Raw genomic sequence first — 16,976 nt, forward strand, 5'->3', positions numbered from 1 at the left:
GTTCAAGAGATGATGAGCAGGGAGGCATGCTGGGCCATTTCCCCAGAACTACAGAAGAACACCCTGGAGCAAGTGCAATATGCAAATGATCATGACACTTAATTTGCGTAATACATACGCCTGACAAACTGCATGTTTGCATGAGAGCCCGACTTGGCCAGAAGGGCATGGCCGAGAGATTCGAAACCACCTGTGATTACCTCCGTGCTTCTGAGCATGTACCTGATTCATGTTTGGAATCCTCTTTGAGAGGAAAGCAGCAATCACTCCATGAATGTTTGTAGAATTGAATGAATCTTGAATAGCCCTGAGGTCCCGTTGTGAGCTCTTGAGTGGTTCTCACTGGATTGACCTTTGGGTTCAAGGGGCTTTGCTGCACCTGGGCCGCTGTGATTTCAGGGATGCCAAGAAACCCCACAAAACCCCTAGTCCTGGTGGCTGCTGGCTGAAATCCCACTTTCAGTGCTTTATGCCTCTCAGTGGTTCTTGCTTACGCCTCGTCAATTCTCTTTCCTGAGGTAGGTCTTAAAGAGTTGAAGGGGCAGGAGCCTAAGAGTTGTGAGGAGGAGGAGGAAAGATCCAGAAAGGAAGACCCCAGACCCCTGTGAGAGCTGGCCCTTGGCGGTGACCTGAACCTAAGGCAGAACAGAGAAGCTTCAAAAGATAGTTGCTTTCTTTCCTTTCTAATTGGAACCTCCCAACACTTTTAATTGGTTTTTGTGATTTTTTTGTGCTATACCCTGGAGTAAAGTTCACCATTTCCGAGATTCCCTCAAAGAAGCTTTCCAGAAACTTTGATTCTCTCCAATAAGACATTTCTTATAACCGACCGAAGAAATAGGAAGACTCTTGGACCACTCCGTGCATGTTCACACACTGACTTGTTACATCCTCTCCCCGGCTGGGGTTCCTAGGAGTGACTCTGAGACAAGGATTTGTGTGCTAGTGGGTCATTTGGGGGTGATCTCAAGAGAAATGGGGAAATGAGACCAAGATGAAGGAGGCCAAGACAGGGGATGCTGATGAGCAACTGAGGCTCTCTTCCACTGGAGACCTCGGGGAGACAGTGCTGAACATGACCCAGAGTCAGCCCATGGGAGGGGCCAGCAGTTGGGCACCATCCATCTACTTCGTCCTGTCAGTTGTTGATGGAGGGGTGCTCCCAGGAGCGCTAAACCCTTGGCACTTCTAGCCTGCTCTGCACATGCCCATGCTTTAGTGACAGAGGACAGTCCTCGGGCAAGGCAAGCTGGAGTCCCAGGGCCTGGGAGTGGGGCATGGACAGCATCCGCCACACAGACCAGTTCATTCACGTGCCAACTCGGTCAGAAACGGCTGAGGAGCACATCCCCCCACTGAGCGCCAACCCTTTCCCGTACCCACCACCTACCCAGGCATCAACATTTGCACATGCCTACTCATTCGGGAGGTGCCAGTCCTGAGCCACTTTAGCGAGAACGCTGGTCTACACAGAATCGGGGGTCGAGATGCCCCAGGCCCCTGTGAACACAGGTGACAATCCCACCGTGGCCTCCGTGTATTTAGCGTGGCCTGGGCCTGGGCCAACCTTGCAGAAGTTCATGAAGTCATTCAAGAAAAGAGGTTGTTCAGACTAGCTCTGCTTCATCTGGGGTGAACAGGGAGCCTCTCGGGAAGATTTTAATCCAGCTGCAACTGCACATCGCAAAAGCAAAGGTAATTTTTTTTCTCGTAACTCAAGAAAAGCTGTGACATCCATAGGGTGGCTTCATCAACATAAGGTGGGGCTTTTCAAAAATGAAGACAGGGCAACTAATGGGGCTTTGGAGGATGGTGAAAGTTTTTGTCTCATGTCTTGATACGAAAGGCATTGGCCACGTTTCTGCAGGGCCTCGAGACCCAAATTAGCCTTCATGCAGGATTTATCTCTAAGCCCCAAGGTCTCAGGTGACAGGTGGCGGGGTCACCAGTTCCAACGACCCTGGCCCCCAAAAGGCGAGGCGAAGAAACCAGCTCAGCTGGCATCTGCCACTCAGGAGAGGGTGGAGATTTCACTTTTTAACAGGGTGGTAAAATAGCCCTTTTGCAAAGAACAGCATGAGATTTTTGTAGAGGTGAAGCAGCCTGTTCTGCACCAGCTTGAAAGCGATGCACACGATCTCCATCCCAATGATGATGTAAATGGAGAAGAACAAGAAGAAGTGGGGGTGTTTGAGAACGGTATCCCCGAACCCAATGGTGGTCAGTGTGACAAAGCAGAAATAGAAGGCGTTCTCGAAGTTCAGCTGCGTCTCCCACATGGGGAGGATGGCCGCTGCACAGGAAATGTAGGCGAACACAAGGAGGGTGATGACCGGGAGGGGGACGTCCAGCTTCTCCACCTGCCGTCCCACCTCGTCCAGGTTGCTGATGATCGAGTAGGAGAGTCTCCCCGACACGAGCTCGGGACACGAGTTACTCCTCTGCACGGCCTGCGGGGGCGGTTGCAGCGTGTTCTGCTTCTCCCGTGCAAGGAGTCTCTCGAACAGATCCGCGTTGCCACCCGGGGCCGAGGGACACCTGCCGGGTTTGACGTCCGGAAGCTCTTGGGCATCTATGACGATCCTCGGGACAGCTTTGGCCACGGGCTTGGTGGCCGGCCTTCTGCAGAGCAAGCGACAGCACCACTCGCGAAGGTGAGGCGGGAACAATGGCAGCTTTTGGAACCGATTGTAAGACGTGGACAGGATGGTGGCCAGGATGTCACCCATGTCCGTGAGGACTAGGAACATCAGGGGGATGCCGAAGAGGGCGTAGAGCATGCACAAGTATTTGCCGAGCCTGGTGACAGGATAGATGTGGCCGTAACCTGAAAAAGAGGACAGAGCCCAGGATTGTGGTGTCTGCTCTTCCCCTTCCCCCCAGAAGCTGGAAAGAGACCCTCTGGCATTTCGCCTCCTTGGTAGGACGGTTTACACAATGTGTTTGAAAATATTCATCTTAAAGCATTCATCTGCCATCTGGCATTGCGCTCGCTTTGGTGGGGGGAGTGGGAGGCGAAACTCGGCTTCTCTTTAGGATAAGGAGCAGCTCATAGCCAGATCTTTGACCCAAGATGTCCTTGGCAGGGGACAAGCATGGCTGGGAGTGAGCTGATCGCTTTTCATTTTGCTGAAAAATTGCTAAGCATCCACATGACAGGATGGCTACAGGGGAGAGGCTGTGGACGGCTTTGCCATCGTACCCACGTCCGCCTCCATCCTCCACGAAGGCACCTGTTTTTAAGAAGCCACCCTTGTCCTCCCCGGGACGTCTGGCCTCCTTGGTTTATTGGTTCCTACGGAACGGGCTATCAGTATGTGGCAACAGTGGACAGCAGTGTGCATAGCGTGAGGGATTGTAGAAGGATGGAAGGAATGAAACAATTGCTGCCCTCAGAGCCACTGCGGCTGAGATTGGATGAAAACGTTCGCAAATGCTAGTGAAGTGGTCGGGATCCCAGCATCTGCAATCTTACGAACCTGAGTTCGAATCCCAGCCCTGCCATTTACTAGAACGTTACCTGACTTTGGCTCACATTTTCAAGTTTCTTGTCTGTAAAATAGGGATGGCAATCCCTGCTTTGTATATTGACCAGCTGGAAGGACTACATGAGACCCGGGCCTGACCCAGAGTGGGCAGCTGATCAGTGTTGGCGTCCCTGCCCTCAGGAGCTGAAAGCAGCTGCCGGTAGCACTTACCGTGGACTGGCATCAACCAACGTGCATAGGCAGGCATGGTTACCACCATTCACAGGTGGGGAACCTGAGGCTCGGAGAAATGAAGCACCCCGGCCAAGAGCACTCAGTGATAAAGAGTGAAGTTGGCAGTCAAACCCCGAGAACCACCCAGCGGCCACGCCAGCATTGATCCCCACGGGGCCAGGAGCACCCACGGGGGTGGAAGGTTGCAGTCCTTAAGAACCACTCAGCCAAGCAAAGAGAGGGCTGGGCTGAGGCTTCTGTGCTTTTCAGGGGTTCCGTCCTTCGATCACCCCATCCCTGTCCCTCCTGTCAGCAGCAGGGCAGGGGCAGAGAGACGTCAACCCCTGCAGCCCAGGTAGCTGGATCTTCTGGAGAGACCGAGCTCCGTCAATTCAACCAAATGAGGGAAAAGCTTTTGTATTAAGTGCCTGTGTTTAATTTTTGATGTCATACAAGATGATTAATACAGAAACCCCTAGGCCAACTATGTAAATTGATTTGAAGGCACTTGCTAGGCTGGCTAAGCCCCAGCCTCCTCCACCGCTAATTCCCTGTGCAGACTCTGGCCTCAGGCCCTGCGTCCCAGGAGCACGCAGGTGTCTAGGTTGCCCACCCTCACCGGAGTCCTGGGAGAGGGCTGTGGACCTCAAAGGGTCTCATCAGTTGGCATCCAGCCCAGAGCACTCCACGCCACCCTTGGCTGATCCCACGAGGCGCCATACTGTGGCAGAATGTGCATTCACAGCGCATGGGCATATTGAGCACTTACTGCATGCGCTGGGGACACAGTGGTGAGGGAAGCAGATGTGGTATCTTATCCCATCTCGCTGAGCTTCTGGTGTAGTGGCAGAGGCAGATGTGAATCAAATAACCACCCCAGCGACTATGCTATGGCAGACAGGGACCAATAACAGGACATAAAGGAGCAGACTGTTCTTGGAGCTCCTAGAACAAAGGTACCCGTCCTGGATTCGCAATTATTGAGCACCTACTGTATGCCAGGCACTCGTGGGTGGGGTTGGGGGTACAACAAGAAACAGGCAGAGGTCCTGCCTTCTAGGACTCCTAGTTGAGAGGGAAGCAAGGCCTTGACCTTAGCTTTCTACCATCAGCAGGATGTGGTGAGGATCCAACAGGTGTATGCACCAGGGGTCAGGAATAGGGGCCACACTGGCTAACCCTCCCATCAGCGAGCCAGGTTTGTTTCATGGGGCAGGACTTGCTGAGACAGAGGCAAGGATTCCAAATGCCTCTGTTTCCCTTCCCTGTTCCCTGAGGGCCTCCAGCAGCTCCGGCCCTCCCCTCAAGGAGAGGGGGTTGCCCACTGAGGAGATGAAGGCAGGGGTGGGGACTTTCAGGAAAAGGTGGAGAAGAGAACAACAGAGCTGGGCCTTGGGGGAGAATAGCCATCCGCCCAGTTTGCCTGGAGCTGACGTGCTTCCCAGATCACCCGACTTTCTGTGCTAAAACTGGCAGTCCCAGGCAAACGGGGCAGGTGGGCACTGCGGCCATGAAGGAAGGTGTGGGAAGATTCTCTGGAGCCGGGGAGGTGAGAGAGGAGGGCACCTGGAGCCTCTCCTGGGGAGACAGGAGCGCAGAGAGGCCTGGCCACAGTCCTGGTGGAGCCCGGGCCCTGGGTGTCAGCAAAGGTTCCTGTGCCAAAGCTGGTCATGGGCCCCACAGAGCCATCGGTCCTTAGATGTCAGCAGCAGCCACAAGAGCTCATAGATGGGGACCACCTTCTTTTTTAGATGGTGAATAAGCCCCCTGATTCTTATGTACCCCCAGGACAGTCAGGAGAAGCTCCACAGTAGAAACCGTTCAGCTTCGAGGACTGGATCCTGGGGTCAGACCTATTTTAAGGAAAAGAACATCACATTTCTAGAATAAAGTGCCTTGTAGGGTGAAAATCCCCTTCCTAGTGAAATCCCAATGCCGGCAACCACCATTGTTAACATGTTTAATGGACAAGGAACAAGAAGTCAGGTGACCTATCTGGCATAACAGAGCCCAAACACACCCTGACAAGGGTGTGCACTCCTTAATAAAGACTTGCCCTGGGCAGCCCAGGTGGCTCAGCAGTTTAGCACCACCTTCAGCCCAGGGCGTGATCCTGGAGACCCAGGATCGAGTCCCACGTCAGGCTACCTGCATGGAGCCTGCTTCTCCCTCTGCCTCTATCTGCACCCCCCCAACATGTGTGTCTCTCATGAAATAAATAAATAAAATTAAAAAAAAAAAAAGACTTGCCCCATACATGTTCCACCCCAGTGTCCTCCTTGGCAAAGGTGAGTTTAGTGGATTTAAATTAGACGTGGCTGCCTCTAGGTGGAACATGTTTAGAGTCCAGGGGATATGCTATAGTCCAGAAAATGCATCGAGGAAGCAAATCTCAGAGAGCACATGGCCCCTATGAAGGAAATTGTATCAACTGTACTAATTATTGAACGCTGAAATGCATAACGGAAAATCCTATCATTGCTTATAATGTATTCTTACATTCCAATATGGTCCACTCCACTCAGGCTGTATTTAATAGCCCATGCACTTTACTTCCTTTCTTTTAAGTAGGCTCCACGCCCAGCATGGAGCTCAGTGTGGGGCTTGAACTCATGACCCTGAGATCAAGACCGGAGCTGAGATCAAGAGTCCAAAGCTTTAATGGACTGAACCACACCCAGGTGCCCCCTTGCCCTTTACCTTCTAATCCAAAGAGATTGACCCAGTTGGAAATGACTGGGGATTGACCAACCTCATGCCTGCCAGGTGTCCCTTTATCAGCATCAAGACCAGGCGCATTAAGGGTGACCCAGAGATTAGGGCAGGAAGCACTTTAAACACTATTATTGATTACAGAGAGTGGAGAACCTCCCCAACATCCTCTTCCATTGTAATTACTGGACGGCATGATGTCCTAATTGATTTGATAGTAGCATCGTTTTCTTGGGATTTAAACCAAGATAATGGGTTTCCATTAGATCAGGGTTCACAGCCCGGACTCCCATTAGAATCACCTGGAGGGCTCTGAAAAATGCTGAAGCCTGGGTCTGTCCCTGGAGATTCTGACTTGATTGCCACAGGGTCCAGGCTTGGGAGCTTTTAAAAAATAGCCAGATGATTGCAATGTGCAGCCAGGGCTGAGAACCCTCGCGTCGGGTCGGTGCTTCGTAGACTTTAGCCTGCACCAGCATCACCTGGAGCACTTGCTAAATACAGATTCCCGGGCCCCACATCCATAGTTTCTGACTCGGTGGGTCTAGGATGGGGCCTGAGAATTAACTCTCATTTCTAACAAGTTCTCAGGTGATGCTCATGCCACGGGTCGAGGGACCACAGCATTCGATCAGTTTTCAACGGGGGCAATGTTTGCCCCCCAGGGGACATTTAGCAATGTGGAGACAGTAGGGGAAGAGGTGGGAGCCTCTGGGGGGTAGAGGCCAGGGATGCTGCTACTCATCCTACGATGCACAGGACAGCCCCCACCGGGGAGAGTCATCTGGCTCAAGATGCCCACAGTGGCAGCTGAGAAAGCCTGCATTAGATCAGTCCCCTGAAGTTCTTGAGGAAAAGGAAAACAGACTGAACCCCTTTGCTCACCTCCACTATCTTCCTTGGGGCTGCTGCTTCCCCATGACTATTGTCCCATTGAGTGTGGGTATCCCTGAAAAGGGCAGCTGTGCCCTGCCTCTGCCTTGCTGGCAGTGACTTCCTTCTCCAGAAGCCTCAGCTTGCTGCTAAATGTCACAGCACCTACCCTGTAGGGTTGTCGTGTCATGAGGATTAAGTAAAATAATGCATATAAGGCCTGTGGACACCATGCCCAATGCTGGCAAGCGCTGAGTTCTCCAGTAGCTAGTGGACATCTTGCTGCCTGCCCGTTACCAGTCCCTGCTGGAGAGGCAAGGTAGGGGGAGAGACCGGCTCTGAAAGAAGCCACGTGGGGGCACAAACATGTGCCCATTTGCGAAGCCTGTTGCAACAGACACTGGTTGCACCCCCAGCAACCATTCCCTTCATCTCTCCTGGGGTACCATTGCTCCCCCACCTGGTTTAGAGAGGGATCCAATTGGTCTAAGTCATCCTGGCGATCTAATCCCCTTGCCAGGGCTGGCTTAGGGGTGGAGGTTTCTAGGAAGGGTTTCTTTGCTGATGGTGATGGCCAGCCCCCCCCCCCCCGCCCCCGCCTCTCTCTATGAGATGCAGTTCTACCCAGATGGGAGTGGACACTGGTACCCTGCTGAGCAGGACGGAGGGAACTTGATGCTCAGTGCCACGGCTGAGCTGCACATTGACCAGCCCTAGAGCTATCCCCACTGGATTTCTTACCCAGGAAGGAACACGTTTTCCCTACAGTTTGGGCCACTTGGGTTGGATTTTCCACTAGCGGCAGGGGCGAGGATCCTGGTTGCCTCTTACATCTACCCTCACACTGATCTGAAGGCCGGGGAGGTGTTACAGATGAGGAGCGAGGCTCAGACAGGCCACATTGCTCTGTGGCGGTCACATAGCCGACCCAAGGTGGCCAGCCTCCAGAGTCCACAGCTGGCCAGCGTGCTCACACAAACACACACACACACACACACACACACACACACACACACACACACACAGTGTGAGGGAACCTCAGCATGAGCATCCAAGCCACAGCCGGAGCTCTGTGACCCTCATAGGCCTGTCCGCCTCAGGAATTGGTGCTCTCTTGAATGAAGATGGGGATCCAGGCCTTTTCACTGGCCCAGAGAGGCAGGGGCTAAGCCATGGGCCACGCTCCTGGTGGGGATGCTGACTCAGGAGCTCCTGAGCTGTGGCCACCTCCACTCCTGTGACCCTGTCCCCAGCAGGGGAGACTCCTGTCAGCCCTGGCATGGCCCCTCCGACCTGGCCCCACCTGCTGTACCATCACCGAGGGAAGCCAGGGGCTGATAGTTACTAGAGCATCCTCAGAGGCTGGCCCAAGGACACGGTGCCCAAGGGCAAGGACGGCCCCATCCCCATAGCTCTAGAGGCTGTTGCTCATGTCACGTCCCCCCTCTCTCCTATCTGTTCTCTGCTCTGTCACCCAGAAGCCCACGGTTTGTGTGGCCACCGAGAAGAGGGTCTGTGGCCCCCTTTACATGAGCAATCGGTCACTGTAGGGGGCAGCTCTGCCCCACACCGTCCCCTCTACCCTGGGCTCTGGAAGGACTGCCCTGGGCCAATGACTTGCACATAAGGAATCTTTCCTTTGTTTGGGGGCTGAAGACACATGTAGGAAGTGCAGGGAGTGGAGTAAGGCTGGCTCCTCCTCCCCAGGTGCCTTTCCTTCCAGGCAGGGGCATCAACTCCCGCCAGACAAAGGACTCCCTGGGAATCTGAGCACCCCCTGCCCCCAGGCTCAGCAGGCTCTCCCTGGGGCTCCCTGCACAGGACCAGGCAGGGTCCCTGCTGCACCCCCAGACCTGCAAGGCTGGTAGGCTACTTTGGGAAAGAGCACTGGATCCGGAGTCTCAGGTGGGCACCAGCTCTACTCACTGCATGCCCTTGGCCCCCAGCAGCGCTTCTCTGGGCTCAGGCTCCCCACCTGATTCATAAGACCTCTGTGAACTTTCAGGGAGGCAGCTTGGCCAGCCCGGGTTACCGCCGCCTTCAGCCCAGGGTGTGATCTTGGAGTCCTGGGATCGAGTCCCACGTCGGGCTCCCTGCACGGAGTCTGCTTCTCCCTCTGACTGTGTCTCTGTCTCTCGCCCCCCGCCCCCCACCCCCGTGTCTCTCACGAATACATAAATAAATAATCTTTAAAATAAAAAAATAAAGGAGGCAGCTTGGTACAGCCCTGGAGTAACTGTTAGTTCCCGTTACCACCGCAGCCCTTCCTCCTCCCTCACATCACTGTTGGTGCTCCCAGGCCTGCTCTGGCACACCGTGCTCCCTCTCCACACCATGCCCCCCCCCCCCCCCCGTGCTCACCTCCACTCCCTGGGAGTCTCTTGCCATCTATATGCTGGTGACTCTGAAACCCATCGCCCCAACCCTGCCCATGGCCCTGAGCCCCGACCCCCATTTCCAGCAGTGCTGGGCATCTCCGCTTGGAAGCTCCATGGGAGCCTTGACCTCGACTGGCCCTGAAGCATCACTTCCATCCCCAGGCCCAGCATCGCTACCACCCTCCCTGCGGCCTGCCGAGCCCGCCCAGCAAAGACTGTGGTGTTTTCCTCATCTCCCGGGTGCCCAACCACTGCAGACTTTCCTGCAAGTCTTCCCTCCAGTCCAGCCCTCTTCTCCGTCCTCATGACCGTTGTCCTGGGTGAGGCCATGGCCATCAGTGCTCATGTCGACTGCCACACAAACCCCCCCTACTGCTCTCCGTGCTGCCAGTCTCCCCCTGTCTGGTCCACCTCCACACTACAGCTGGGGTGATCTTTCTGGAACGCTGAGCTACCGTGTTCTTCCCTTGCTTACAACCCTCCAGACACTCCCCGCTGCCATCAGGATGAGACCAGCCTCCTTAGCCCAGCTAGCAGGCCTCCCCAGGACTGGGCCCCCCACTCCCCCCCACCTCTCTTCACCCCTAATTAACCTCCTTACAATGCCTGCCATTCCTTTTGCTGCTGGGCCTTTGTCCATGCTGACTTCTTGGCCTGGAGGGTCCTCTTCATGCCCACAGGCCCCCACGGTGACTCCTGCTCCCCCTGTCTGACTCAGCATGGCTGTCAACCCCTCCAGGGAGCCCTTACAACGTTCTTACCACTTAAGAACCACCCCACGCCTGGGGCAGCCGCCCCTACTCTGTGCTCCCACAATACTCTGGGATACATCACAGGCTGACCACATTCGGTTTCCTGAGTACTTCTCTCTTGCACAAGAGCCTGTGCTGGCAGGTGCCATTGGCAAGAGGTGTTTCGTACAAGAGCATTCAGCCAAGGGGCAAGAGGGGGCTGAAATGCAGCCTACCCCTTGCTCAATGGGGTCTACACCCGGGCAAGGGGCTGCACCCACCTCAAGGACGGCACGCTTCCCAAATTCCCAGCAGCAGGAGCTCCCCCCTTAGGAGCCAGCAGCAGTCCTGCTCCCTGCCGTATCCCCCTAGGAGGGAGCAGTGGCCACTCGGCACAGCAGACGCAGCGCAGGGTCAGCACTTCGTCGCCATTGCCTGACCAAGTGAATCGAACGTTCCACATCCCCACCAAGGGGCCCCGGCCTCCCCCTCCTCCCTCTCTCTCCTGCAGGTCTCTCTCCCAGCCCGCCCTTGCCCTTGGACTTACCCACCGTGCTGATCACCGTGCAGCAGAAAAAGAGCGAGCTCAGGAAGGACCAGTCTGAAAAACTGCTAACCCAGTGGGGCTTCACCTTCTGCAGCAGCGTCCCGAGGTCCTGTTTCCTGCCTTCTTCAACTGGGGAAAGAGAGGACCAGTGTGAAGGAGAGGGCTTTGCTGAAGGCAGGTCCCACCGCGTGCAGGGGTCTTCCCCAGGGACCAGCATGTCCCCTGCCTTGTGTCCCTCGATGCCAAAACCTGGCTCTGCTTTTGCATGTCTCTGCCCTTAGGTCCTGCCTTTGGTGCCTGCAGGGATTATGAGGCCACATCCCCCATGAGATGAGCACCTAAGGGAGAGGCCCACGGGGGTCCCCTCAAGCTCAGCCACAAAATCTCTGTGCGGCCTTAGGAGGGGGCGCATTCTGAAATTTCTGGGCCTCTGTGTCTTTCACTTTGCAAAGGGGCATTCTAGCTTTTGCTCAGTCTCTCTCATCCCCACTGGAGTTCTTGAGAATTGAAAGCAAAATGGGTCCTTAAGAAATGTAAGCTCTTATATAGTTACAAACCATACCCACTCCCGGAGGTCATTAAGCCTGATGGAATTTGGTACTTATACTGGGATATGTGAGCACCGAGGCGCCTGAGGATTTCTGGGAAGCCCTGGCTTTCAAAACATCTGACCCCGGGCCAACAGAGCAGGATCGGGGCTCTGGTTCCTCAGGGCAGGTCCCAAATAATTCTGTTGGCCTGGGTGGCCAGTGGGCTTTGGGACCTCAGAAGCCATCCTGAGACTCTGGCACACAGCGGGAGGTCACTGCTCATGTGAATGGGCACCGACCTGGGAGTTCAGTCTAGACCCAGCTCTGACCCTGGGTAGCTCCCGCAGCCATAGACAAGATGCTTCTTTCTGAGCCTGTTTCCCCATCAGGAAGGCAGCGTGACATGGTGGTGAAAAGTGGGCTCTGGAGTTCAAAAGCCTGGGGTGGAATCCTTGGCTCCACTTTGTAGTTTGTGACCTTGGCCAGTTGCTTAACTCCCGGAGCCTCTGTTTCCTAACCTGTGAAAGGGGTCAATTCATACTGGCCCCTCTGGTTGGTGTGAGGATTAAGTGAGATATCGCATGAACTTGTTCGGCCCAGGGTCTGCACTTACTGACCTGGCACCTACTGAGCATCTTAATCTCCAACAAAAATCAGTAGAAAATGGGGTTGGAGAGGTACCTGACTGGCTCATTCAGAAGAGCATGTAACTCTTGATCTCAGAGTTGTGAGTTCGAGCCCCACGTGGGGCGTAGACATTATTTAAAAACAAAAACAAAATCAAAATGGGGTTGGAGGGATCCCTGGGTGGCTCAGTGGTTTAGTGCCTGCCTTTGGCCCAGGGCGTGATCCTGGAGTCCCGGGATCAAATCCCGCATCAGGCTCCCTGCGGGGAGCCTGCTTCTCCCTCTGCCTGTGTCTCTGCTTCTCTCTCTGTGTGTGTCTATCATGAATAAATAAATAAAATCTTTAAAAAAAATGGATTTGGATCAGCTCTGCATTCTCATAGTGTTCTGTGCATCAGAATCACCTGGGGAACTTTAAAAATAAAATTCCTAACACAGCCCCAGAAATCTTGATTAAGAGGGTTTGGAGAAGAGCCTGGAAATGTGTATTTCAGACAAGCTCCCTGGAGGATTCTGATGTGTGGCCAGGTTTGGGAAGGTCTGAACTTGTTGCCATCAGAGCCGGGATGGCTCAGAGTCCTGGTGGTGGTGGTGGTGGTGATGGCAGAGGGCTTCTCCTGGGTCGGCACCAAGGAGACGTTTGTCTGGTACAGATGCAGAGAGAAGGAGTAGGACCTTCCAAGGAGGAGATAAGTGGCCTCCTGTGACCAGCCAGCCTCAACTGAAAGAACCTGCCTGAGAAGCAAGGTTGGGCCCATGGGAGGAGCAATGAGCAGCCCAGCTGAGGACCTGTCACACCAGGGGCATCCTTCCCCTCACTTGTAGAGTCTGTTTTTCCTTTGTCTTTTATTAACTCTCTATATTTTTATTTTGCTCTGTTAAGTACAGATTTGCGAGCCTTGGGAAAAAAATAAGTGACTAAAGACACATGAAACATGGTAAGGACCTAGGTAAAGTGCTTGTGCCTTTCAAGAGGCTTCATGTCCTTTATCTGCTCCCACAAGTCCCTATGATTGGCAGGCCTGAGACTGCGGGCCCCCGCCGTCCAGCACACTGAGGTCCAGGGAGGGTAACAGCTCTGCCTCAGATCACACAGCCCATTGGGGAGCAAAGGCCCAAGCCCAGTTTGATTGTTCCTTGAATCCTAGTTCCTATAAAATGAGTCATGAGGCCAGGCAGGCCTAATCCAGAGGACCAGCCTAGGAACCCCCAACCCCAAATCTGGTCACCCATGTCCCCCAGTCATCATCACCAAATCTCCGGCAATCCAACCTCCTCAGAGACTGCTGGTCTGGGTGAGGCTGGGAGCTGAGGCAAAGGGAAGGGAAGTGCTCTGGTCCTTCCAGAGCACTTACTGGGTGCTCAGTGCTTTCCCTACATTCTTCATAGCAACACTAGCAGGCTGTTGTTCTCCCTATTTTACGGAGGAGAAGGCTGAGGCTCAGAGAGAAGTTGTTTGCCTAAGGTCCCACATAGGAATGAGGAGGATACAAGCTGAAGGCTCCCAGACACCCCCCAAACCTCACCAGCCTCCTGCAAGATGGCCCTCTGCTCCCTGGGGGCTGCCTCCACCCACAGAGAAAGGGCCCGCTCCGCCCAGGTGAGCCACCTACCTGTTCTGTTGCATTTCAAGATGCCACAGAGCTCCTCCAAGAACTCCTCAAAATCTGGGTCGTTTGGCCCCAATTTCTGGCCACCCTCGATGGCCGAGAAGAGGGCAGCACCCAGCAGCGCATAGGTCACCAGGGAGCAGAGGAAGCAGAGGCGAGGGAAAAGCTTCTCCAGGGCCTCCTGAAAGCACCTCCTGCCCGGGGGTGGCCCCTCAGCCTCCATCCTCCCAGGAGCGCTCAGCACAGGAGGAACTGGTGGAAGAGGCAGGAGCGGGCCCCAGCAGCAGGAGGAGGAGGGACAGGGGGAGGAATGGGAGTGCCCAGAGAATGGCCAGGCTCCAGCACTAAGTGGATGGTGCGTGTGCTTCCCCAAGGACTGGGAAACAGCCGGTTCTCATCATGTTCAGTTACTTAGATGGCGCCCCCCAGCACCCCAAATTGCTATTGATCTGCCAGCCTGGGAGCTGCCCTGCAGGGGCTTTGGGTAGACGCCGTGATGGTTGCTTTGTGCTTTGGCCTTTCCCATCAGGAAGCTGCAATTTTGACTTCCAGGTACCAAATCTGATTTTTGGTTTTTAGGCAAGCGGTTGTCCTTCCCAAGAGTCGCTTGTGAAATCTGGTTTCTTGGACTGGTAGTAACAATAGTAAGGGGTATGGCCAGAGCCCTACAGTCTACATCCTTTATCCTGTATGGATCTAATTATTGGTCCGAATTCCTCACTCCCCTGTAGCATCCTGCCCCCACTTGCCATGGCCTTAAGGTGGGCAGAGCTAGACCACATGATTTGCTCTAACCAATCAGCTATTAGCAGATGTAACAAAAGCAGGCGATTGAACTGTCCCCTGGACTCTGTTTCTGCCATGAGAAAAACATGCCCAGCGACAGACATGAGGTTGTGTGCACATTCAGATCTCCCTTCATAAAAGGATTCTCTGTGTTCAAGGAACACGGTTCACGACAGCCTCTAGCTATTCATTTCTTCAAGGTGGGCCTCAACTTTCAGGCCCTCTTCTCTGGGAAGCCCTCTGCAATGACTGAGCAAGGTGGGGGTACAAGAGCTTCCCCATATCTGCAGCCACCCCGAGGGACTCCTCCAACCTGCAATCTTTGTTCCAGAACTCCCCATTGGCCTGCCAGAGATTTTGTCATCTCTGCACCATGGACTGAAGACTTTCTCTGCCCCATCCTGCATCCCAGTAAAGGTTTTTCAGTTCTTACCTTATATCTCCATGTCTGTTTCGCAGAGGATCCAACCTGTAGGTAGTTGGCACCAAAAGTGTCCTGAGAGAGCACACCCTACGATAGAGATTTGGGACTGGGTTGACCAATACCCAAATGGTGGGGAGATGGTGTGCAGACAGCTCTTTCCTGAAGGTGGAAGCCTCCCCAACTGTTAAACCTCTCCCAGTGGTGAGCTGGAATGGTGTGCAGGTCGAAGGTGTTGACTAGTGCAACAGTTCAGGCATTTAAAACATTGGAGGAATAATAAACATAAAGACAAGAAGTTTGGATGGTTATCATGAGGTTACATCGATCCTCTGAAGGCAAACTTAGAAGAAGGAGGTTAGTAGGACAGCGTACAGCCTCTGCTACAGTTGGTCTCAGGGCTGCAACTGAGATCGCAGCCCTGAGGGGTTGAAGGGGATATTGATCATCCCCTTCCTTCACTACCCATTCTAAATCCTCCTTGCCCTCTGCCAACCCTTTTATTCTCTCAATAAATGGCTTACCCAATGGCATGACCCAAATCCTCATTCCTGGCGGGGTGGGAGGGGTGCAGTCTGAGTCCATGGTAACCTTATCTTTTTCAGGTCGGAGTTGCCTATGTTTTTTTCATTCATAGACACAGTTGAGTAAGAAGTACCAAGAAGTGCCCAAGTGGGTCACCTGAGTTCCACTCTTATTCCTTCCAGCCCCCATGTATGAAAGCAGCCCTACCTCCTTCTGTTGATAAGGTAATTACCCTCGACAAGATGATCACCCCTTTTCTTGCTTTCTGGCTCCTGAATATGAAGATCCTAAAGTGCCCAGGGAACAACCATAGGGTGTAGTACAAGGGGACCCTTACTAGGTTTTCTGTGAATGTGTTGCCCTTGGGGATCAGGACCTCTACAGAGGCCAGACTTATGGGGATGGGAGAGAGTAAATGAATATGATCATGCAATTTTCAGTTTGAAATAAAAAGCAACCAATGCTTCACTGTTTCTTTACTTCCCTGAAGAATGACAAAATCTCCAAGCCAAGAACAAGCCAACTGTTCTGCATCCCCACACCTACCTTTACATATGTATCTAGATGTGGGCAAGTTTAAGAATTCTTTTCCTAGCCCTAGATCCCCAAGATTCTCTTCGATTTTCTTCTAAAAGTTTTACAGTTTTTATATTTAACCCTGTGGTCCATTTGAGTTAATTTTTGCAGCAAGGTGTGACATTTAGGTCATTTTTTTTTTTTTTTTTACATATATCCAATCGCTCCAGTGCCATTTATTGGGAAGTCTATCTTCACTCCATTTTTTCTCCTTTATGAGAAATCTGTTGAGCAAATTTATGTAAATCTGCTTCTGGGTTCCTTATTCTGGTCCATTGATCAATGTGTCTATCCTTCCACTAATACCACACTATCTGATTACTATAGCTGTGTAGTAGGTCTTAATATCAGGTATAGTGATTCCTTCTACCTTATTCTTCTTTTTCAAGACTGCTTGAGCTATTTAAAGGCCTTTATATATGTTTTAAGTTTTAAGAATCTATTTATTTATTCATGATAGAGAGAGAGAGAGAGAGGCAGAGACATAGGCAGAGGGAGAAGCAGGCCCCATGCAGGAAGTCCAATGTGGGACTTGATCCCGGGACCCCAGGCGTCCCTCTATATAAGTTTTAAAATAATCTTATCTATGTCTACATAAAACCTAGCTGGGATTTTGATAGGAGCTGCATTAAACCCATAGACCAATGGGAGGACACTTGAGATCATTACTGTGTTAAGCCTTCCAGTCCTCGAACGTGGTATGTCTCTCCCTGGCTATTACTTTTGAACAATGCCTTAGTGTGCTCCCATTGTTCTTTACTCAAGCCAAGAATCAACATTTTAAGATAAGAATGCATAAGTCATTTGTTATTAAGCTATTTACTGTGCTTGGGGTCAGTATAGCTAATGAAAATGTTAGATGGTGAAGGTCAGAAAGTGTATTTGCATCATCTTTTTAAAGTCTTTTTTTAAAAAAAATATTTTAAAAATATAGAATACTTTAGAAAATAACATAGCAAG

General features: G+C 52.7%; 1 protein-coding gene across 1 annotated transcript; it reads right to left on the reverse strand.

Moving 5' to 3' along the window:
* Positions 1-876: 876 nt before the first annotated feature.
* KCNK18 (potassium two pore domain channel subfamily K member 18) lies at positions 877-13,931 on the reverse strand. The gene is made up of 3 exons (XM_072804749.1): positions 13,712-13,931; positions 10,943-11,071; positions 877-2,827 (listed from the first exon to the last, which is right to left on the reverse strand). The coding sequence occupies exons 1-3, from the start codon at positions 13,929-13,931 to the stop codon at positions 2,031-2,033; spliced, it is 1,146 nt and encodes a 381-aa protein (XP_072660850.1). The 3' UTR covers positions 877-2,030.
* Between the last annotated feature and the right edge of the window lie 3,045 nt (positions 13,932-16,976).

Source organism: Canis lupus, chromosome 29 (assembly GCF_048164855.1).
Source record: "Canis lupus baileyi chromosome 29, mCanLup2.hap1, whole genome shotgun sequence".
In the NCBI taxonomy this organism is placed as follows: domain Eukaryota; kingdom Metazoa; phylum Chordata; class Mammalia; order Carnivora; family Canidae; genus Canis; species Canis lupus.